The sequence below is a fragment of the Leuciscus leuciscus genome (genome assembly GCF_965113295.1).
Source record: "Leuciscus leuciscus genome assembly, chromosome: 24".
NCBI classification, from domain to species: Eukaryota; Metazoa; Chordata; class Actinopteri; order Cypriniformes; family Leuciscidae; genus Leuciscus; species Leuciscus leuciscus.
In genome coordinates, this window is record NC_138723.1 from 19894940 (window position 1) to 19918946 (window position 24007).

The window sequence follows — 24007 nt, forward strand, 5'->3', positions numbered from 1 at the left end:
AGAGACCAGCTGTGGAGACCGGTGAGTCGAGGAAGGTGGTTCTGTCCGCGTCCCTGATCTCAGTTAAATTGAGCCATATATGGCGCTCCAACACAATGAGGCTGGCCATGTTACGGCCGATGGCCTGATCAGTGGTCTTAGTAGCCCGTAGCACCAAGTCCGTTGCACTTCGGAGGTCCTTGAAGCTGTCTGGGTCAGGTCCTGACTCGTCCATAGCGCGGAGGAGTTTCGCCTGAAACACTTGAAGCGTCGCCATGGCGTGAAGTGCAGAGGCTGCTTGACCGGCGGCGGCATAAACGCGGCTTGCCATAGCCGAAGTGGTTCTACACGGCTTAGACGGGTGAACCGCTTTTGACCTCCAACTTCCTGCAGTGGGAGGGCACAAATGCTTCTTCAAGTGGCGGGAGCGTCACATAGCCTTTTTCCTCTGCGCCGTCCACGGTAGAGAGCGTGGTGGAGGAAGTAGAGCACGTACGCGCAGAAAGGGGCGCGCGCCAGCACTTAGTGAGCTCCTCGTGGACCTCGGGCAGAAATGGAGCGGCGCGTTGGTGAGGGGCCTGTTGGCGCCCCGGCAGGTACCAGTCGTCGAGGCGGCCTCTAGTGGGTTCAGCTGGAGAAAGCCAGAGACCCAGCTCGTCGACAGCGCGAGACATGACGCGGAGAAGTTCGGCGTCGATGTTTGCTCTAGTGTCAGAGCGTTCACACTGAGAGGGAGGGGCGCGGAGCCTGACCAATCCTCGCCTTCAGATGCCGCCATAGAAACTGCGTCATCCAGTTCTTCAGCAGATCCGCCGTCCCGCCGCTTTGAGAGAGGGGCGTTGGTCGCTTCTGGCGAACAGAACCGGAGATGAGGGTGTCGGCGAGGCACGCGGGGCGCCGAAGACGGAAGATGGGCGGGTTCACTCTCTGACGTAGCGAGGGTGAGTCTTGATTGGAGGACGGAGACAGACATACTGTCACAGAAACGACAGCCACCTTTAGTGAGCACTGCCTCGGCGTGCTCAGGACCGAGGCAGACAGCGCACTGTGTGTGTCGGTCTGACACATGCAGGGGAACCCTGCAGGATTCACAGATGGGGAGCGGCATTTGGATCAACGCGCTCCGCTGTTAAAACAGCGTTTTAGCTCTTTTAGGAATACTAAAAGGATACACGCCGGATGCCACAGGGAAACGCTTGCTGGGCGGTGTCCGCCGAAGACGCAAAGCTGTTCCGCTGAAGGGGCTTTTCGACGGCGAGCGGCTTCCTATCCGGAGAATCAGCGAGGTATGTCTCTGAGCTGAAGGAGAAAGATCTGTCATATGGCGAGTTTTCTCCGTATTTATACTCTCCTGACGCGTCCAAATTGGCGAGCTCGAGTCTGGGAGGGCGCCAAGCGCTCCTATTGGATCGCGCGCTCCTGCTCACTCGCCATAGGTTTATGCAGTTTCCGCCGCACAGCCAATCACCTCGCTTTGCGGGCTATGATGCTCTCGCTGTGCAGCTGCAATGCGTTTTAATGCAGTATGAGAGAACAATCTCGTAAAGGAACATACTTTTTAAGAAAGCATGACCATAAGTTTAAGTTTTGTGCAAACTTTTAACTTTTAATGCGTTTAAAGTTTTTATTCACGCTTGTTATTTCTTGATTCATGCTTATTATATTTTGATCACGTTGTTTGCTATTCTGATCATTTTGCATAATTTTTTTCAGTTTGTGCAATATATTTTTACATGTGTTTTTAAATTTTTGATTCACGCTTATTATTTTTTGATCCATGGCTGCAATAATTTAGACGGGATATTGATCCCATAAATGAGGTAATTGGTTCAAAGAAAGTATCAAAAGTAAGTGATCGTATGGTTTTTTTTTTTTTTTTTACTGTTAAAATACATAATGTAATATACATAATATAAACATAATCAATTTATGTACATTATGTATTATAACAAATGCCTGCAGAGGGAGCCAACTGCAGGTGATTGTTGTTGTTACACTTTACAGCATGATCAAATCCTTGTTTAATATTGACCAAACAACATTTCATTCAAATGTCTACTTTTTTAAAACATCATGTTATCATTTTTAAGTAGCCTCCTGGAAACGTAGAAACGTAAGAAACGTAAAAATCTACTTTTCGTATTAAAATATCAAACAATCTTGTGCAATATTATATCAAAGACTTCCAGTTAGCATCAAGACATGTTTTGCTTTAGCATTCCGTATAGCACAATCGGTCAGTTCAAGCCGAGCATTTAGCAGATCCAAGTCATCTGCCCTGTTGCCTTGGTAACGTAGTTCCAGAATACTGCCTTGATTGAGAGTGTGAAGAGATGTTTCGGCACGGAGGTCAGATTCTGCACAATACCTGGACACAACAGCACACTAACAGAAATACAACCGTAACCCACAGTTACCAAACAGCACATAGAGAGCTGGAGGGAATCTCGCGTCCCTGATTGGGGTGCGCGGCTGTAACCGCAGTTGGTGGCAGACAGACAGAGAAAGCCCTCAGCTGCTCTCTATCTTTACAGTGTAAACTGCACATTTGAATAGAGATCCAATTTGCTGCTCCGCATGCAGAGTCACAGCCCCGCACATCAAATTTATTGTGAGAAATGAGTTTGTAATAACCTGAATAAGCAGGTATTATGTAAACACTGGGAGTGGTTTTGCGAACACCTGCTTGTGATAAACAGCGTAAAACTCAACCGTCGTCACGAATACAAATAAAGGACGCGGTTCGTCTTTCTCAGTGCCTGTGAGGGCACTGGAAGGCAAATATTTACAGCCGCACAACTCATTGCTGACCTTGTTAAAAAGCATCAACTAGAGATTAGCTCATTAAGGGTTTAGTAAATGTTCTGTACGTAATTTTTTTTGATGTTGATGTAATTGATTTTTTTAAATCTCAAGCATTGCAGCTGAATTGGATTAATGTATTTTCAAAATGACGAATATACAGTGTGTGTGTATGTATGTATGTATGTATGTATATATATATATATATATATATATATATATATATATATATATATACACACACACACACACACACACACACACACACACACACACACATTTAAACACCACAAAAAACAACAACAACAAAAAACAGTTAATTACTGTACATAACCTCCTGAAAACTCCCAAATACAACATACATGCAGACATGTCTTTAATTATTAATTCTGTTTACCAAAGCAGTCAACATTTATGAGATTAAAATGCCAGTATTACCATAGGAACACAACTAATGTGCCAAGCAAGTAGTGATGGGTCGGTCATGAACGATTCGTTCATTTTGAAAGAATCTTTAATAGGACTCTGGACTACCGAGTTGTCTCAGAGAGTGATTCGTTCATTTTGTGTTGACGGCGCATGCGCAACATCCTATAGGTTCTGTACTGGAAACAGAAATGATTATTTCATCTCTCGAGTCTTCAGGTTCGGGTCCGAGTCTTTCGTTCTTCCTGTCAGTCTCATAGAGGCTATGCTGTCAATACCGGAAAGAGAAATGATTAGTTCACCTCTCGAGTCTTCGAGTCTGATTCTTCTGAGTCTTTCGTTCTTTTGTCACTAACATGATGTATCAGCACTGGACACATAAATGAGTTAATATTTCCAAAATATTCTCATAAACAAGCGCATAGTCCGTTTTTTTTTTAAACAGTTTCATGCTGCATTTTTGGTCTCAAATTGTAGCTTTTTTATTTATTTCAATTTATAATTTTTAGTATTTCTGTCATGATGGTTCTTTTCCATATGAATGTGGTACTAAAGAGTTGGTAATGCTTTAAACTTTATCTATCATGGGAAAAATCACTTTGATATATAGCCTAATAACAACATGCAGTTACGTGACATAAAACCGAACGACTCAAACCTGAAGAGTCGAGAGATGAAACTAATCAATTCTGTATCCGGTACCGACTGCATAGCTTCAGCCAATGGGATTGTCACGTGATGAATGAATGAGTCGAACCCGAAGTCGATAAACTCGAAACGTGAACTAATCAATTCTGTATCCGGTACTACAGACTGCATAGCTCAGTTTATGAGGATCACGTGATGAACGAACGACTCAGATTGGGAGGTGAGGTAAACTAACAGACTTTATCCTGAAGACCAAGATAAATTAATTAATTGTTTCTGTTTCTCATAAATTGGCCTTTTCCTTTAATTGCAATATTTTTCTTATTCTAAATGCGATCAACATTTGATGTGTTTGGGGAATTTGGCTATTAACATGTAACATTTTAAATACATTCTGCTGAAATGCACGAAATGAACGAAATGACTCGGAAAAAAGATTCGAAATGATCCAAATTTCCCACTACTGCAAGCGAGCACAGAGTGCGCCACTAATGTGTGTCACACAAATCATACCTTACATACTGTAGTTCTGGGAAGAAAAGTAGCTATTACTAAACATAGGCCTAAATGAACTATAAAAATCAGAAAACGGTTTAGATCAAATTAAATGTATTAGTATGGTGGCCAAGAGCGCTCAACGCGCTGCAACTGAAGAAAACACATGCAAATAGAAAAACACCCGCATATTAAGAAAACGTCTTCATCAGTCTCACAACACATGTGTGCTCCATATATCTGTGTGTGAGTGTCTCAACTTTGAAACTTGCCATCTCATCTTTGGACCCTGCATTACCTAACATTTCTTATGAAACTTTCCGTCGTGGTCTGTGCTATTTGCAGCGTGTTTCTGTATTTGGTTGTGTTGTGAACTTTTGCAGCGCATCATTGTATTTGGTTGTGTTGTGAACTTTTGCAGCGCGTTTCTGTATTTGGAGCACACATGTGTTGTGAAACTGATGAATATGTTTGCTTAATTTGCGGGTGTTTTTCTATTTGCATGTGTTTTCTTCAGTTGCGGCGCTGTTACAACCCTTCTTTGGCTCTCAACCCTCTAGGAATTAAACAATTAAACACTGAACATTAAGCCAGTTTGGACACCTGTCACCATTGAGCACTGAATGAAATGAGAAAAACGAGAGACACGACAAAATCAAATGAACTTAATTTAATAAAGGTAAAGTAATAACTATTTTACATATGAACAAAGCAAAACGGAAGGAACAAAGGGGAAAACTGGATTGTGCCAAACAAACAAAAATAACAATCAAAATGGAACTAAACTAAACCATTTCAATCTAATCCTGAAAAAAAAAAAAAGATCAAAGAAAAAGTCTTAAGTCCATGATGTCGTAACTAAAACTACTCTAACTAACAAAAACAAAAATACAGAGAGTGGCACAATCCCTAACCTAGTGTATATAGACAAAAATCAAACTAAATGTGTAAATGTATGTCACATGACGGCCTTACCTATCCCCTCTCCTCCTTCCTGCTTAACCCAGCTTTGAAGAGCTGTTTAAATCTTCCAGAGCTCACAAGAAAGAAGTTTTTGGGCAATCAAAAACAAGGCACGATTAACATGACAGACTAAACACTCAACAAAACTAAATCAGGCAAAGAGAAACAAAACACATCACAAGGCAAAATAAAACAAAAAGTCTCTCTCCCACGCTGGCAGTAGCATGTCCCTTAAGTAGCGCTTCCCCAGATGTCAAGCATCAAGATGATGAGGATCCCGCCTCACAGGACACACCCATTCAACTCATTACGAATGACTGACAGGCAAAACAGCCAATCAGTGACGGCCTGTTAAAGTGAAAGTATGAGAGACAAAAGAAACCAAAAAGAGAAACACAAAACACCCCCAAAAACTCTCTAAACGTCCCTAAGGACGTAACAATCACGTTGAGCTCTCTCAGCCACCGTATATTAGTCTATTTTCCACGTTTGGTAAGACGGATCTGTGTAATTAATGGCTAAATAATCATGTGCCAATTCAATTATTTGTCACAAAGCTGCAGATGGCATATTATGATATTAAAGTTTAAATGATGTATTAAATCATATGTTTAATTCAAATTTAGATTACTTCTTATTTATTCTTACGGAGCCTGATTGATTTAGTTTACCCCTAAACATTAATTAATGCATTAACTATCAAACATGTACTAACATGTTTAAGGCTGCTGTTATTAATTCATGAATCATTATGACTCCTGACGTAGTTAAGGATCACTTTTCATTGGTTCATGATTAGTTCATATCTTCACTAATCATAAGTTCATGTTGAAGTAACTATTAATTCAGGTATTAGTCGGCTACATGATTATTTATGCCCTGTTATTGTAAAATGTTTCCCAATAGAGTCATTATTCAGCTGAAGACAGTTCAGTGTTAATTCAGTTCTGTTTAATAACTGTGTAAAGTTGATCAATTATGAAATAAGTTTAATTTAGCTAAGCACAGCTCTACAGAAGACAAAAGTGTCAGTTCAATGTTGATTCAATTCAGGTCAATAACAATGTCGATGTTGCAAAATTCTTCAATTATGAAACAAAGTCGAATCATCTATAAAGCAGTTCTGCAGAAAACAGTGGCATCATCCAGCTCAGTTGATTTCAAGTTTTGTCAGTGTGGTCAAATCAATAATATTGCTAAATAATATATATGTGACCAGATCTCTTTTTCCCCCCTAATGGCACTTGCTTCTTGCATGTTTGCATTGGTTGTCATAGTAATTGACTAAAGTGTTGACTTTACAGTAGCATTTTCATTAATTTGCAGACAGCATCAGGCAAAATGGGAAAAAGAGACATACTGTATGCAATGCTTTAATAAAGTCTCCAAATCCAGTCTGATTCCAATCCAAAAGAGATTCAAATCATAACAAATAAATGTTTTGCTGCCTGTCGTAACAATCTTTGGTAGTTGCTCCAATTATAGCAAATTCTAAGTCTGGGCAACTTGACTTTTTTAAGTTCAGACAAGACTTAAAGTAATTAAGTAAATAAGTCTACAAAATGCCATCTGTTGCCTTTAAGTTCTTCGAACACAATTTTTTACAGTGTGCCTGCCATGTGTTCCATCAAATTCCCCCAAACTGTGACTCCCCAAAATGCCCCGACTACAGTGTCCTTATCCTTAATAACCACAGGCGGTTGGGTGCCTTGGTCACGGCATTCGCACCGCAAATACCTTAAGTTATTAAAATCATGTAGGGATACTTGAATGTGCAAAAATGGACAATGTGATTAAAAGTGGAATGTAATAAAAATGAATAATTGCATGCATAGGGCCTCTAGAAAGGTCAGAGCATTAAGAAGACAACACCTCAAGCTGTTGCTGTTTATTAATGAGCTTCAGGTAGCAGAAGCAGAGATCTGCCTGTAATGTAAGTTAACTTGGTTTTATAAACCAGTGTTTCTCAGCTGATGGGTCGCGACCCAAAAGTCGCAAGACCGTTCTGAGTGGGTAGCCGAGTGCGCAGTCAAAGACCCATCGTAAAAACAACAACAACGTAATTCTTAATGTTTTTCTGATGGCAGACTTTTATTTTGAAAGACATGCGTGAAAGCTGTTGACGCTTCTGTCAGATGCAGTTTAAGAAAAGAGTGCCTGAGAAAAACGTGTTTTCCTTATTCAGTATCTGCGCTTTAGATTAGATGTTGTCAGGCTGTATGTCAGTGTCATTATTCTATTGTTATTTTTGGAAATTGTTTCGAAATAAAAAAAATTCACCTTTCAACAAACTTTCCTGTCCTGTCAGATGTTATGTGCTCGCGGTGTGCACTCTTCGATTGCGCGTGCAAATGTGGAGGCTAGTGATGTACATCACTTCACTATTTATTATTTTTTACGCACAGCTTGTCAGTGAAGTATGGCTCTGTGGTCAGTAGTAAATGCTGCTCCATCTGAAAGCACTGCGAGTTTGAGTCGCTTATTACGTGTATTTAAAAGAGCAAGATGCATCAAACATCTTTCCAAACATGAGAAGCATTTATCTTGTCCAACAAAAGACAACATTTTATAACATGTTTTTACTCCACACTCACTTCATAACAACAGTTGAGCATCCTTCTGTGAGATGATGTGGCTTCTTACACAGAATAAGGCACACAACATATTTCATAGTATTCTGTACAGTGATAAAGGCTATGTCAATTAGCTTTGAAGAATAAATATACTTTATCATCCAGGGCTCCAGACTGCGACCAATTGGTCGCATTTTGCGACCATTTTTCCTGCCGGTGCGACCAAATATTTATTTAGATCGCGCTGGCGCGACCACAACGTCGCCGAGCAGCGAATCCAAACAAAATGAAAGCGGAACGAAAATGCGCTACTCCTTTATGCTTCACGGACTGTTTATTAGTTCCAGAGGTGGACAAAGTACACAACTTCCTTACTTGAGTGAAAGTACAAATACTACTGGTCAAATATTACTCCGTTACAAGTAAATGTTGTAAAGACTGATTTTTACTTAAGTAAAAGTACAGAAGTACTTGTTTTTAAAAGTACTTAAGTATCAAAAGTAAAAAGTAAATGTCAATGCATTGTTTTATTATTGTTGCATTGTTGTATGTAATACTTACAGTACCTTATGCTGTTGAATCTATGCCTGCATACCCTCATATTAATATCACATTTATTTCTAGAACACAGTTCCAGTAGTGGGATTGAATGTGAGATTGAATAAGTCACTCAATAACGTCCACAATGGTTTCGGACACCCAAATGGCTGTTCCCTCAAATACTGCCCTATTTAAAGTTTGTTGGCTTTTAGTATGAATATGTTAGCCTTACTGTTATCTATAAGCTAGTGTGCTCCAAAACAACGACAAAATTTGCATTTAGAAGACCAAACCCGACGCTGAAAATGAAAATCAGGTTGATGTCAGAATCCAACGTCAGATTGACGTTAATCTCCAACGTTGGACAGATGTTGTATTGTGGTTGAAAATGAAAATCGTGTTGACGTCAGAAACCAACATCAGTCGAGTTCTAACGTCAACCTGACTTTCATTTCCAACCACAATGCAACTAAAATCATTCCCTGACTGACGTTACTACTTTCTACTCGAGGACCTTGACAGAAATGTAGTGGAGTAAAAAGTATGATATTTGTCTTTCAGATGTAGTGAAGTTAAAGTAAAAAGTTTCCAGAAATAATAATACTCAAATAAAGTACAGATACTCATAAAGTGTACTTAAGTACAGTACTCAAGTAAATGTACTTTGTTACTGTCCACCTCTGATTAGTTCGGACCAATAATAGACAGCGCAGCGCTCCGAACTTGCCAGTCGCGGGCCGATCTCGATCACGCGACACTGTTACTAGGAGATCCAGTGAAGAAATCCATTGAATTCGCCTCAGAATTAATAACATCATAGCTGCGAGATCCAGTGAGAAACATTCCGATTCGGTGCAGAGTTCTCTGTTCTAAACCATAGATATCAGATCAAACAGCGCTGACGTGGAAACCAGGAGAAACACTCATGTTGAATCAGCAACATTCACCATGGATTTAATGTAGTAACTGTAACCATAATGTGACAGAAATAGTCAAACGCTTACAAGTACTACTCATCTTTTTCCAGCACTTCAAAACTATCATACATAAATGTTATTTTTTATGTGATGACCAACACATTTTTTGTTCATCCTTAAAAAATTGTCTTATTTAAACTCTTATTTAAACACTTATTTAAAAATAATAAAATAAATAAATTACCATTGTAAACAGTAGGATGCTTATTGGCTATTTTCACTCCCTAAATATAAAACATTTTTTCACTCGGTTTGCTTTTTAATTAATATTAAGACATTATGAATGATAATAATTAAAGTTAACTTCATCTACACCCTAAATTAAGCTTAGTGCTTTATTGTCAGCCCCAGTGCTACCAGATATGTTTTTGTAGAACTCGGTGCTGCTGCCCTCAGATGTTAGTCTGGAGCCTGTGAACTTAAAATAAAACTGCATACTGTAATATCTGTACGTTAAGTCTATTTATAATTAAATAATTTGTCAGTATTGCAGGGGAAAATCTGAATAATTGCATTGCAAGCTGATTTAAGGTGTGCCCCTAAATTTTCTGCTTGCGCTCCTAAAATTTTCAGTCAGGGGCTCCAGCGCTCCTAGTAAAAAAAGTTAGTCTGGAGCCCTGTCATCATGAAAATACCCGAGAAGGCTTGAAGTACTCAGATAAACCATATATTGTTGTAGTGTGTTTATTAGTCATTTTTAATCAAAGCGTTTCAATCTTCTATTTATTTAGCTACAGCGATAGTATGATGCCCATATAGGGATTTCGTCCCTGGAATGACGTGCGCTATCTTACTTCTGCAGGGCATATTTGAAGTTTCTGTGCAAGAGCGCCCTCTGGCTTTCAGATGTAGCAGCATTTACTGCTGATCACAGAGCCGTGCTGCACTGACAAGCTGCGCACAAAATAATCGCAGCCTTTGCCAAATCGCGTGGGGTTTCATTTTGATTAATCGTGCAGCCCTACTATTTATAAAGAGCAAATTAAATTACGAACATGTGATATACCAAAAAGTACCAATAAATTATGTAACTGGTACATCATGTATGATGCTCATTCTACTCATCAGGATCAGTGTCCATATGTTTTATTGACTGTTCATTTTAGCATTGTGTATTTACTTAGGTAACTATTTTCTGTAACCTTAACCCTTTATTTTCACTTAGTGTTTTTTTCTTTATTTTTGCTAACTGTGGTGGCTCATACCAACTTACTTCATTATATTAACAAAAACTAGTTTGAGACTGCTATTTAATAGCCTTAATTTATACTGTTAAATGCATCAGTGTTAGTGATATTCTTACAGTTTATGTGTATGTTAAGTAAAGTGTTTGTGTGTGTCAACCATTTTTTTAAAATAATTTCTTGGTTCAAGTTCCTAAAAATTTGGGTTGCAGCTTAATGACCATGGGAAAATATGGGTCCCATGGCCAAATCAGTTGAGAACCGCTGTTATAGTGTGTGTGAGCGTGAAATCATCATGACAATAAGATTTGACCGTGCTGTCATCATGCAACTGTCCGCGGATTGAATCACGACGTCGTACCACAGTGCTTCAGTGGGAAGTCCATTAAACATCAAAGATGTTTTCATCTTTATGCTTGTTTCTTTCTCAGTCTCTCTTTTTCTCTTACTATATGTCTGTCTCTCTCTCTTACTCTAATACCATAACACAATATCTGAATGTTATTTGAATGAAAAAGCATTAATTTAAGTATAAAAATAGTAGATCTGATCTGCATTTCCTGTTTTTCCGCACAGCCATTAATTTATGTTCTCCGGCACATCGTGTCAGCGTGGGAGTGAACTGCGCTATGATCATGTTTGCAGAGGCGAACCGTGTTAACACCAAAACTAATTCATGCTAATCAAAATAGCCGTGCTCCAGAGGTCTCGCTCAGAATACCAGTCAAACCGTCATATTTCCCTACATGCAGTTGTTGATGTATAATAAGGTCAAGGAGAAACAAAGCCAGCTCCTCCTAATCTTTATAAAGCTGGTCTGAGCTGTCACTGCCATTGCCATCCACATTTATGAAGGGAAAGACAGCAGTTTGCCTCACGGCTGTTGGCTTCAGTTGCACTCTTAGAATGTCTTCCTGCAGATGTAGCATGTCATACACACTCACCGTAGCATCTTTCTTAGAGAAATCTGTTGGCCTCAGTTTCATGTCATTATAGATTGGTTATTTTCCTATGTTTATTGGATAAACTGGTTGCTAACTAAGATCATGTTTGCCAAATGCTGTTGAATTAGAAATGTGTATTTATTTATTTTTTCCATGTTGGAATGCTTTCCCCATCCCAACTTAAGATGCAGAGACAGTAATTTGTTGGCTTTGATTTCCTTATAAAAAGCTCCCGACCAGCCTGACAACAGCAATTTTGGTTCAGCCTATGGCGTGAAGTTAGGGGCGGGGCTAACTATTGGCCTGACCAGTGAAATAGGGTGGGAGACCAAAGTCTTGAGTAACTTTATTTCATGATAATGATATATATATAACAATAGAGTTAGTTTTACTTGAAATAATGTTGTTACTTGATGTTTCTACATATTTCTACCAATTCATTGTGTCTTCTAGTAGCTTATATCGACAACTACTATAATGACAAATGAGTGAGAAGAAACACTGGAAGAAACACTTTAAATAAACGGAAATGGAAGAAACTTACTTTCAAAGACAAATGACTGCACTTAAAGTAGAAAGTGTGAAAAAGGAGAGAAACGTGAACAGTATTTCCTAAAAGCCATAAAGCTGATATATAAAAGCCTTTCTTAAGGGACTATGATGTAGCCCATCTGCATTTGTCTTTAAATTGTTTCAGTCACATACCTAGAGGACAGGATTATATCCAAGCTGTGATGGGGAGAGAGTGCAACGATACTCGGGATATCCCCCAAGCCCAGCAAAGAGCCGGGGATGGCAAAAGCTGCTTTTCGTATTTTTATTTTTTTTTAGGAACAAAAATCCAGCGAATGTGTTGTATAGAAGAAGCAGATGAAGTCAAAATTCATTCCCTGATTAAAGACTTTGCATAGTAATCAGCGTCTGAAAGAGGTCATCATTTGCATGTCAAATTATCTGACATTTTCACTGGATGCAAACATGGTTCCTGCAGCTGTGTTTCAAATATAAGGGTCTTGTGTATTCATAATGTAGATGTTTATTTTGGTCACAGAGCAGAGCCATTATATCAGCTTTACATAGGAACTAGTCAAAGTCAAATGCTGTTTGTACACAACAGAACAGCAACATGTTATTTCATTTGTATTCACGTGCATTGTGACTGGTTTCACTATTGATCGTGTGACTATTGATCCCTGAAGAAAGAGTGCACAAGTGTGTGAAATATTAATGAATGTAAATCAATAGAAATGAGTCATTTTATGAGAATTATGAGAACCAGGAAGCAACTCTAAACATGTTCAGAACATGAACTCCTTGTTCAGACAGAAATCAAAAATCAAGATATTTCTCCTCAGAATCATTCTGTTCAAAGCTCATTTCAAAAGCTTTCGGACATATTTGTTGATACCTCGGTTTGCCCAAATTCTAAATTTACTGTACTTTACGTATGCATTCAGCAGATGCTTTTATCTGAAACGAAGAGAGAAAATTCTAAACAAATTTTAAGATAGAAATGTGTTGTAGCTATCCTTAATGAAGTAGCCAATCCCAGAATGCATTGCACTGAATACTCAAGGTGAAAGTTGGTTATAAAACTTTATTTATTTTAATATTGAAAATTAAGTATATACTGTATATTCTATAATATATCTATATAATTTTTTATATAGTTTTAGTTTTTAGTTTAACTATTTAGTTTTAGTTACATCAACTGAACAATAAACTGGTTTCTAACTAAGATCATGTTTGTCAAATGCTTTTGAATCAGAAATATGTTTTTTGTTTGTTTTTTTTTTCATGTTGGAATGCTTTTCCCATCCCAGTTTAAGATGCAGAGACAGCTATAAGTAATTTGTTGTCTTTGATTTCCCCGAAAAACCTTCCTGCTCAGCCTGACAACAGCAACTTTGGTTCAGCCTATGGTGTGGGGTTAGGGGTGGGCCTAACTATTAGCCTGACCAGTGACATAGGGTGGGAGATATGTTCAAATTTTAGTATAGGCACCTGGCTATTTTGGCAGTGTGCAGCGAGGAAACTCGCTAGGTTTTGGAACAGAGCTCTGCCACTGCTGGTCTTTAGGTTCTTGTGACAGCAATGAAACACAGATTGATTTCCTCTTTCCCAAACTCGCTGTGCTTATCAAACAACTGGTGACACTGACATGTTTATTGTGCCACAGAAGACAAAAACGACAAGTGGTTTTACTGTAATATGACACGTGTCCATGACTGTATGACAAGAATGGAGCCGTAGCATACTGGATATATTTTCAGATGGTAGATGTTTTATCAGCTAACTCCCCTTCCAGAATCTCTGGCTCCATGTAATTTAGTCCGTAACCATATGGGTCCACTGGCATGGAGTTGAGCAGGTGTTTTCAATTCATTCTCCATGGGAGTTGAGTGACGTGCTCACGTGGGGGATTGACAGCAGAGCAACCAGCAAGAGCAACCACCAAGAGCATCAAAAAGTTGAGAAATGTACAACTTTATTCAAATGGGAAAAGAGAAATAGAGGGTGGCAGCCAGTGAGGTAAAGTCAGTTTGTCAGACGTTTCAAAATCCACCAATAGTTCTGGATTTTTTGGTGTATTCAGTGCACACTGTTGCTATATTGAATTCAGTTTTTGAAAAATCGTTGCGGCTAGGTTAACAAAAGTTTATTAAGTTTACTCTATACTTTGGGTAAACAAGGGTAAAGTTTGCACTGTTATTGTGCATAAATATGATGACTTTATTGACCACATATTGAAAGCAATCATTAACCATTCTGAAGGCATCCACACTGCTCTGCATTTAACAGACACAGCCCCAAAGCTGCAGACCACTAGAGTTTTAAGCAGTATTGAGCGGGTTTCTTCCGCACCAGTGGACACTTGCAGTAAGAGATCATCTGGCTGGAACGAGGCTAATTGTTATCCTTTGTGTTGACTCAGAAATATCACTGGCTTATTGGCAGAAAACCAGTCAAATATGAAACATAATCATATATATTCACTTTCACTTTCATTTGCGGCAGTTTGCGAGTTGGCTTGATGAATAGATCGCTCATCTGTCGTGATGCGTGTTGCAGTAGCGTCATCATATCTGGCTATAACATGACATATAGCCAATAACACGCTCTCACACGTTTATTTTTAGCACTGTTGGGAGGAGTCACTTGACTCTCTCACTTAAAATCCAGCAGTTCCCGCACATTCCCACACTATTTCAGTGATTGGCTCATTGGTTGCGAATCGTCGACCTCATTTGAATAAAGTTAAGCGCGTCATCATGTTATGTTCACATCGCGCAGTTGCGTCCCCGTCCTCTTCCTTGCTTTCCATGTGAAATCATTGTGACCCTGTCCTCTTGCCTTGCTTTCCATGTAAAATCAATGGTATGCTTCACTTCATCGCGCTGTTGTTTAGTGTATTGAGACGCACATAACTATTTATAGGCGCAAATGCGAGTGAAATACTCGCACTCTAGAGCCCTGATATATACATAAATATTAGAGATGCACCGATCGGTCAGTCCCATGTTTTTCCAATTCCGAGCCGATCCGTCAGCTGCGCGTTCTCGCTCTCTTCTCTCTGACGGTGAAGTGACACACACCCATCTCTTCTCACTCACTCGCCTCATTCGCTCCAGTTAAATAGTGCTTGTATTGCGCATAATTTGACTAATTCCAGCAGGTTTCTCACTCACACCAAAAGCAAGTGGAGCACAAGTACCAAAATGAGTGGCTTGCTGCACTTAAACGGTCAAATACACACAAATAATGTTCAAAATTCCCGTCTTGGCGAGTATTCCGTTAAACGCAGTCAGTTTTGGAACGCATATTGTGTAACAGTATATTAGATCCATGCATAAACTCTTAAAGTGACAGCAGTCTAATATTCCTGCTGCTGTCTGTCATGTTAATCAAAGAACAAAAGACAAAGAAAATCACTCTCTGCATTTTTTGTGCATTTTTACAATAACATATGCACAAAAAAATTCCAGAAATCAATTTCAATAGTACAGTGAGTTTAATTTATCGACATAGATCTCATGTTTAATGTGATAGTTTTATCCTTGCATCTATAAAATAGCTAATATAATGTTAGTCCTGAGAGTCTTGACATCTTGATGTACTTTTGATGTTCGTGTTTCCTAATGAACTGGTGGTAGAACTTGTGTTAAGCGGGCCAGAGGTTCTGGGTTCTAATCCATCTTAGTGATTGCAGACAGTCCCTTCGGACTTGTCTCTCAGCCGCCTGCTCATAGAGATCAATTTATATTATAAAGCTCGGTTTGAGGAAAATTGGGTTGTAGCTTGTTGTCTACGTTACTATGATTGGAAATATTTGTCATTTGTGTTTTAACAACGTTTGGCTCACGGGTTATTGATCCGCGAAAGTTCGAATCTGTGAATATATTGGCAACTTTTGTGAACTCCTTGAACTAAGCACTGACCGCATGTCTGTATATTTGACTATGAACCGCACCATTGTTAATGTACAGAGCAGTCTGAAACACTGCCAGCAGGACATTAAACAGGAAGTGTTTTCCGAACTTACAAGTTTTGCAAGGGAACACAAAAGATTTGCGGGGAACACAAATATCTTTGTGAGAGAACACAAAACTTTCAAAAAAGTTTTTTGAGAGATCGCAAAAGATTTGAAAAATATTTTGTTCTCCCATCCCACATTTTTTCCACCACCATGTCCCTTTAGGGGCTCCGTACATTTTTGATAGTATTTTATTGGCAGACCCCCCTTGCCATCCCACACCCTTTTTAAAACATAAAAAGTAATATGGTCACAGTGTTTTTGCCAAATAAGTCATGTTCCCGGATCAACATATTTTCTTGATCCTGAAAAACGTTCCTGTCCAAAAACCTACCCCTTTGTCCTACCCCTAAACCTACCGATAACTTATCCCTAAAATCAGAGGTGAATGTGAATAGGTGAAAGGTGAATAACACTGATGTAGAAGCCCCTAACCCTGTAGAATTATAGCTAGGATAAATGTCTGTCCTGTCATTATTGAATTCTTTTTTCATCTAAAACAATTAGTGGTGATGATTTTGTGATAAACTTAACCGTATTAATGGTGCTCTCAGTTGCTGCTGATCATCATAATGAAGTGCTCATTAATGGATTGTTGAAAATCTGCCAGTGGATCTGGTCTGCCAGATTTTTGTCCTTTTGTTCAACCGAACCAAAACGCTAATATTCTGAATCATACACATATATGGTTTATTTTGTGGTTTTGTTTTGCTAGTGAGTTTTCTATTCATATTTCATCATCCATATCATGCCTTACTGAGGATTTCCACATCTCAGCTATGGAAAGCTGAGGTCAAATCTTGGGAATAGACTGCGATATGCCAAGTTATTTCTATTCAATTGCTCCTCCTGTCAACTGAGGATCTCTTTGAAGCTCAGAAATCCAGCATCAAAAGTAAGAGGATGGTACGACTCTATTAAAATGCAATTTAACATGCTTTACCTCATACAGAGGCTGGAGAATCCAATCTGGTGAGACAGACACACACACACACATACACACACACACATCCCCAAACGGCCATGTTTCTTGGTGAGTGTGTGAGAGTCTGTGCAATATAAAGGAAGAACACTCATTGTAAGCCCTTTATTGGCTTTGGAAATGGCTCTGAGTTGCATTCCGTCCATCCATATCAGGAAAATGGCTCGCAAAGATACACGCTATCGTTCCAAGACACAAGTCATAAATGCAGTGATAGAATCATTCCTCACTCTGACTGTCATTGTCATACAGAGGGTCACTGTGCCGTTGTAAACAGTTCTCTTATTAACTTTCATATGGTTCCTTTGGTGACTGTTACAGTTTGTCGATAAACAGAGCTTGTGTGCTGCGGGTTTGCTGGAATCTGCTGTTAAAGAGCTGTGTGGAGGCTCTAAATAGTGCACAAAGCCTTTTATGCTTTTCTTTTTTAGGATGACTTTAAGCTTGCCATATTTAGAATAGTAAGCAAAACACATTTAACATTCTAGGCTACAGATAATCAAACGTATCTTCTTGCTGCTGGATGAAGATTTAGCATTTTGCATTTAGATGAAGTTTTTATATATATTTTTTTCTTTCATTATGGAAGTAATGAATTTCTTCAAAAATCTGCAAATTCCGCAATTATAATTTCTTCATGAATGAAGCCTCCAGTCGTTTAAAATATTGAATAAGAATTAATCCGCCTGTTTTGTAGTTAATTGTTAATGCATTCAGTTCATTTTATTAAAGAAAAGAAAAGTAACTTTTTGTTATCATTAGGTTTAAATTTTGTATTTCAATTTTTTTGTGAATCTGCACAAAACACTCTTGCATACACTACAGTTCAAAAGTTTTAGTGTTGGAATTAAATTTAAATGTTTTTGAAAAAGGTTTCTTAGTGTGCCTTAGCACTTGCACTTTTGGTTGCGCACCCGGGTTCAATTGACGTCAGAGTTCAGTTCGTTTGGATGATGTGAATGCTGTTTTCCGAACTTAGGTGCGCACCCACAAACCATAGCAGAGTCCGCATAAAAAGTATTCGGTTAATGTGAACTCCAGTACCAGTGGAAGTGAACCACCATTGATGACACTTGTTTCGATAAAACTGTGTTTTTGTGTGTTCTTCTCACTCACTTTCCTATAAAGCAGGGCTGACACACTATAAGCAGAGAGAGTGTTTATCTCATTTCTGCTTGTAGAAATGGAATGGTATATAGACGCATATGCTGTTATGTGCTGATCCTTTGGAAACAATACCAAAAGTAAAAAAAAAACAACAACAATAAAATATTCATTTTGGCACCGTTTCCTTCATAGCCAATACCTAGCATCATGGGTACACGGCTGCAACTTGACGCAAATGTACCGAGATTCGGACCCAAATAATGTAATGTGAACAGAGACCAGCGAGAGAAGGTGGAGGGTGGAGCAATCGAACTCTGGGTCGGACCAAGTGTGAAAGCACCCTATTTTATTTTGTGATTAAAATATTACAATATAAAATAGCAATTTTCTGTATGAATATATTTTAACATTCATTTATTCCTGTGATGGCAAAGCTGAATTTTCAGCAGTCTTAAGTGTCACGTAATCCTTCATAAATCGTTTATAATATGCTGATTTGCAGAATTATTTTGTATGTATGTATATTATTTATATTGTAATTTATTTATTTTATTTTTTGTGTGTGCAAACTTTGATATATATATTTTTTCAAGGATTATTTGATGAATAGGAAGATCTAAAGGAAGCATTTATTATTTTAGATATATTTTTCGTAACATAAATGTCTTTAATGTCACTTTTGATCAAATTAATGCATCCTTGCCTAATCATTTTTGTTAATAATAATTATATTTTATAATATTAATTCAAGCAGTCTGCTGTATATCTTTGAATGAAATGTTCCCTAACTTGTTGAACTTTGATGATGTTTTAATTTCACTATACAAAGTTTGGAAATAACATAACTTTTGCTCAACATGGTTTCTGGGTTTGATTTGGACAAACTGTCTGTAAAGACAATCTGACTCTTGTGATTACTGAGAATGTGCTTTGGTTAGGTGTTGATTTTCTATGTGCTTATTGCTAGTGGGAAGGTGTATGTTCTCTTAATATCTATTTATTGGGTTAAAATTTGTATATGGCTGTGTTAGGTCAGAAATGTCATTTGCAAACAGATTTTTTTATTTTGTCTTTTGGTGTGTAGATGAGCTTCAAAGCTAATTGACATGGACTAAAAGCCACAAAACTTAAAAAATATTTTAAGGGCTCTCTCTGATTTGTCATGAAACAAACAGATTGTTTACCCTGTATGTTACAAACTGGAGACATTGTTAACTTGTCAAAAAAGACTATGGCTCTCTGTCACATTTGAAGAGGACATACACTTAGACTGACATTAAATGAATTATTTATAGCGGAGTGTCTCTGGAGGAACATGTCTTTAGTGACTAAAACAGGATAAAACAGTGGTACTGCCTGGCTTTGTTGGTACCAGCTCTGACGGTTACGGCAACCTTTGAATTGTCTCAGCTTTGAAATGCAAAACCAAATCTCTTGACAGAGTACACGTGTCAAAATAACATCTGTATTCAATGGCAGAACATAATGTGTCAAACGACACTGGTAGTTTTCTGATCATACCATCAGTGCCACCTATTATTACATTTACTGAGAACATCACGTATGAAGGCTTAATGATAATGCTAATTGTTTAAAGCAGCGTGCTCATACACTGTGTTTTGTTTTGTAAGGTTTCACGTAATGAGATATCGTGCGTACACTGCCTGAAGGCATTTGTTGAATTCATTTTCAACAGAAGCATTTCTGCTAAGGCTCGTTGTGGATCTTCATTTACAGTGGAGGGAATTAGTTAATGGCCTCTAAAGGACTTTATTCTACCGTTACGGCAGTCAAGTCAAACATATTTTGCCGGCCATCATCGAGGCAAAAGTGCAGGATCCTCTCCAGAGATTGGAAACATTATACTAAACTGACCTTTAACTTAACAGACCTTTATGTTGCAGGACAATTTTTATAATATGAGCCAAGGTTTTGTGAGGAAAGACTTGTAAAGGTTCATGGCATAGTACTCAAAATGGTGTGTGTGTGTGTGTGTGTGTGTGTGTGTGTGTGTGTGTGTGTGTGTGTGTGTGTGTGTGTGTGTGTGTGTGTGTGTGTGTGTGTGTGTGTGTGTGTGTGTGTGTGTGTGTGTGTGTGTGTGTGTGTGTGTGTGGATGAAATCCTCAGGGTGCCTGTGCCAAAAGCAAGAACTCAACGATCTTGATTCTTAAGATCCTCCAACAAACTGGATTTCACTTCATTTGAATATCCATATTAATGTTTTCTTCAAGGATTTTCATAATAACCAGAAGGAAAAAGGCTGTCCACACTACTGTTAAAAAGTTTGGCCTCAATAAGATTTATTCATGTTTTGAATAAGTATGTTATGCTCATCAAGGCTGCATTTATTTGATCAAAACAGTAAAACGGTAATATTGTGAAATGATTATAATTTAACTCGTTGTAAATATATTTAAAAATGCAATTTATTCTTGTGATGACAAAGCTGAATTGATTATCCTTCAGAAAGCAATCTTATGTGCTGATTTGATGATCAAGAAACTTATCTTATTGTCACAGCTGAACACAGTTGTGCTGCTTAATATTTTTGTGGAAACCGTGGTACACACTTTTAGGATTCTTTATTGAGTCGTTCAAAAGAATAGCATTTATTTGAAATATATATATATATATATATATATATATATATATATATATATATATATATATATATATATATATATAAATTATTTATTTATTTTTACATTATAAATGTCTTTTACTGTTACTTTTGATCAATTTAATGCATCGTTGCTGAATAAAAGTATACATTTCTTAAAAAATAAAATAAAATAAAAAACACGTACTGACCCCAAACTTTTTAATGATAGTGTAGGCTAAATAAATAAATAATGTACAAGTGCAATACAAATAACAAGTGCTTTGGCTAAAGTGTAACGCTTGTATCTAAATCAGTGCTGGTGACTAAAATATAGCGCTAAACATTGTAGAAAATACACAATGGGCCCGATTTTAACGATCTGAAACGCAAGTGTCAAGCGCAAAGCGCAAGTAACTTTGTGGGCGGGTCTTGGGCGCTGTTGCTATTTTCCCGGCGGGATAAATGACTCTTGCGCCCGGCGCAAATCTAAAAGGGGTTGGTCTGAAGTAGCTTCATTATTCATAGGTGTGGTTTGGGCGTTTAAAGTAAAAAAAAAAAAAGTATGTTTTAAAGTAGTTTCCTTGACACCTTTACATCTAACATCTAACTCCAAAAAACAAAACAAAAAAACATTTGATTGTTAATTTGCAATCACATATTCTCTTTGAATGTTCTAGTAAATGTTTAACACTCCTTTTTGAAAGTAGGCCATAATTTGTTCTCCTGAAGGGAGGATGTCGACACCCTTTATCACCATTCCCTGTAGGGTAACTAAATAAAGTATTTGTAACATCTTTAGTTTTGCTGAGTTGTAGATTTTCTTTAGGTCTGCAAGGCCCTCATAAAGGCCTGAATTGTGGCTTGCTCTGCAGTCTGTTTAAATTGTGTTCAAAGTGCAAAGGCAATCAATAAATCAACTTTGTGTAATGTCTAGTTTGCTATTTCTCTTCACCAGAAAGAAATGGTACCCATCAAATATGTTACAGAGCTTTTCTGTAATATTTATTGTACATTTTTGAAAAATCTAAATGTCAAGCCCCACCAAAAAAATTAAAGACCCACCAAAACGTAACTTCTTGAAGAGAGATCACTGTTTAAATAATGTATATTTTAATTAAAAATGTGCTTGAACATACCTTGAATGTAAGTTGTCACTGTTAAATTTATTAAATGTTAAATTTACGTTTGCATGCTCTGTGGAAAAGACCATTGATTTCTGAACTATGGCAGTCTATATTCTTGATAAAGAGTTTTGTGTATCATTACTATCACTTTTGTAAAAAAAAAAATTGTTTTAGACATTTTACTAACTTTGCAACAACATGTGAACTAACAGTCAGAGTGTTAGTAGAATGTCTGCTTACTTTATTTTGATGCTCCCCAAAATATATTTTACTGACTGTAAGTAACTTGCAAGTTCAAGTCACCTTATTCTACTAATCCTATCCCTAACCTAACAGTCTACAAATTCTCTGAGTGCGAGTTGACATGTAGTTGCAAAGTTACTCATAGATAGTTAGTAGAATGTTTAAAGTGGACATTCGAAATTGGGCTTTTAACGTAACTTTGTTTTTTGTTTTACAGTTCCTCCAAAGATTGTGAACCTTTCAAAGGATCTTGTGGTGAACGAAGGCTCCAACGTCACTTTGATGTGCCTGGCTAACGGAAAACCAGAACCTGCCATCGTTTGGAGGATGATATCACCTCCTGGTAAGATGCATATCATACCTCTATGGGAAGAACATATTTAACATAATCTCTGAAAAGTAAGCAAACCTCTAGTCAATAGTTTTTGCCTTCAAAATGAAACCAGAATCCTCAGTAATGGTCCAGCACTGCTGATGTGTTTTTCCCATTACAAGAACAGTGCACTTTTTCCCTTGATGATTTAGCAAAATACCATATCCCACTGTCATATTAAGCATGAGTAAGATAATATATCAGGTGTCTTTTTCACTGTGAGCTGTATGCGTCTGTGTGTGTGTGTGGATGTGTACATGTGTATGTGTGTGTTTGTGTATGCACAGTACTAGCTGAGTGGTCCATTTTGCTTATCTTCAGGCCACATGAACAAATCAGCTCCATTTGGGCCTGTCTACAGCTCTGTTCTGCTGTGCACCATTTCACTTAATCAGGGAAAAAACTGCATTTTAATGCGCTATGATTCATGGGGTGCAATTGGACTGCCGTACCTGCTCATGCACGCCGCACCCCTCCTCTTTTTCTTCCTTTGTGTTGTTACAAGGATCAGGTAATTGAAATGTTAATGTGACACAGAAATGACTGCTCTTTTTTTTATTTTGAGATAAGTGAAAGACTTTGAGATAGGATTCCATTATGATACAGTACATGTATCTGCTAAGAGCTTCAGCTGCTTTTAGGAATAAAAGATCAGCTTTCAGAATGGATTCAGTCAAGTCAGGGCCTTTTTGGACCACAGGATCGACCTATTTGCTCCTCACATCATTTAGTAGGTGGACGCTATGTTTACATACTTCCATTGTCTCCAGATTTCGATCTGGGATAGTTCACTCCAAAATGTATATTCTGACATTGTTTACTCACTCTTATGTCTTTCCAAACTGATGTGACTTTCTTTTTTTCTGTGATAAAAGAAGATATTTTTTTAGAAATGTATACAATTATCTTTGTATAGCTATGCCAATATTGTTTTGGACCCCACTGACTTTCATTGAATGGCCAAAGCCCAATGAACCATTCTTCAAAACATCCTCTTTTGTGTTCCACTGATGAAAGTAAGCAATATTGGTTTAGAAACAGAACAATAGGGGGGAATAAATGGAAACCGTACATACCAGAATGAAGTTAGACCATATGCAAATTTACTAAAACAATTTATAATAGCTTGGCCAAAATTGTTTTAATTAAATATTAGACAGACAAACATTTGCACCATGCACTGATGAATTGTTCACAATAAGACCAAAAAGATGCATTAAGGAAGTAAATAGGGTTATTTTGGATTTTATGTTGATTCAAAAACTTGAATTGGCTCAAATTAGTCTCTGAAATAGTGGGGCGTGTTGGCATTGGTAACATTACACCACTTATAAACACCATGCTTTTGTGCCATTAGTTCAATTTAACACTTTGTTGGTTCTCAGATCTGATTTGCTTTTGTAAAAGCATGTCATAATCTCCAAAGAGCTGGCAACCAGAAATCTTGATGGGGCCGGAATCAGTGGGAAGCTATCCAAACGATGTGTGAAACTTAATTAAGACACAGACCC

The 24007-nt window shown here is 37.9% G+C and overlaps 1 protein-coding gene and 1 long non-coding RNA gene across 8 annotated transcripts in view; both read left to right on the forward strand.

Moving 5' to 3' along the window:
- ntm (neurotrimin) overlaps positions 1-24007 on the forward strand; it is a 352115-nt gene that overhangs the window by 307141 nt on the left and 20967 nt on the right. For all 7 annotated transcript variants that reach the window (XM_082158282.1, XM_082158283.1, XM_082158285.1 and 4 more), the window contains one exon: positions 22341-22466. In XM_082158282.1, the coding sequence (XP_082014408.1) occupies positions 22341-22466 (126 nt within the window). The remainder of the gene's footprint in view (positions 1-22340; positions 22467-24007) is intronic.
- Positions 3051-7698, forward strand: LOC309489499. The gene is made up of 3 exons (XR_014202429.1): positions 3051-3248; positions 3420-4470; positions 5775-7698. It is a non-coding gene; the product is annotated as an uncharacterized lncRNA (long non-coding RNA).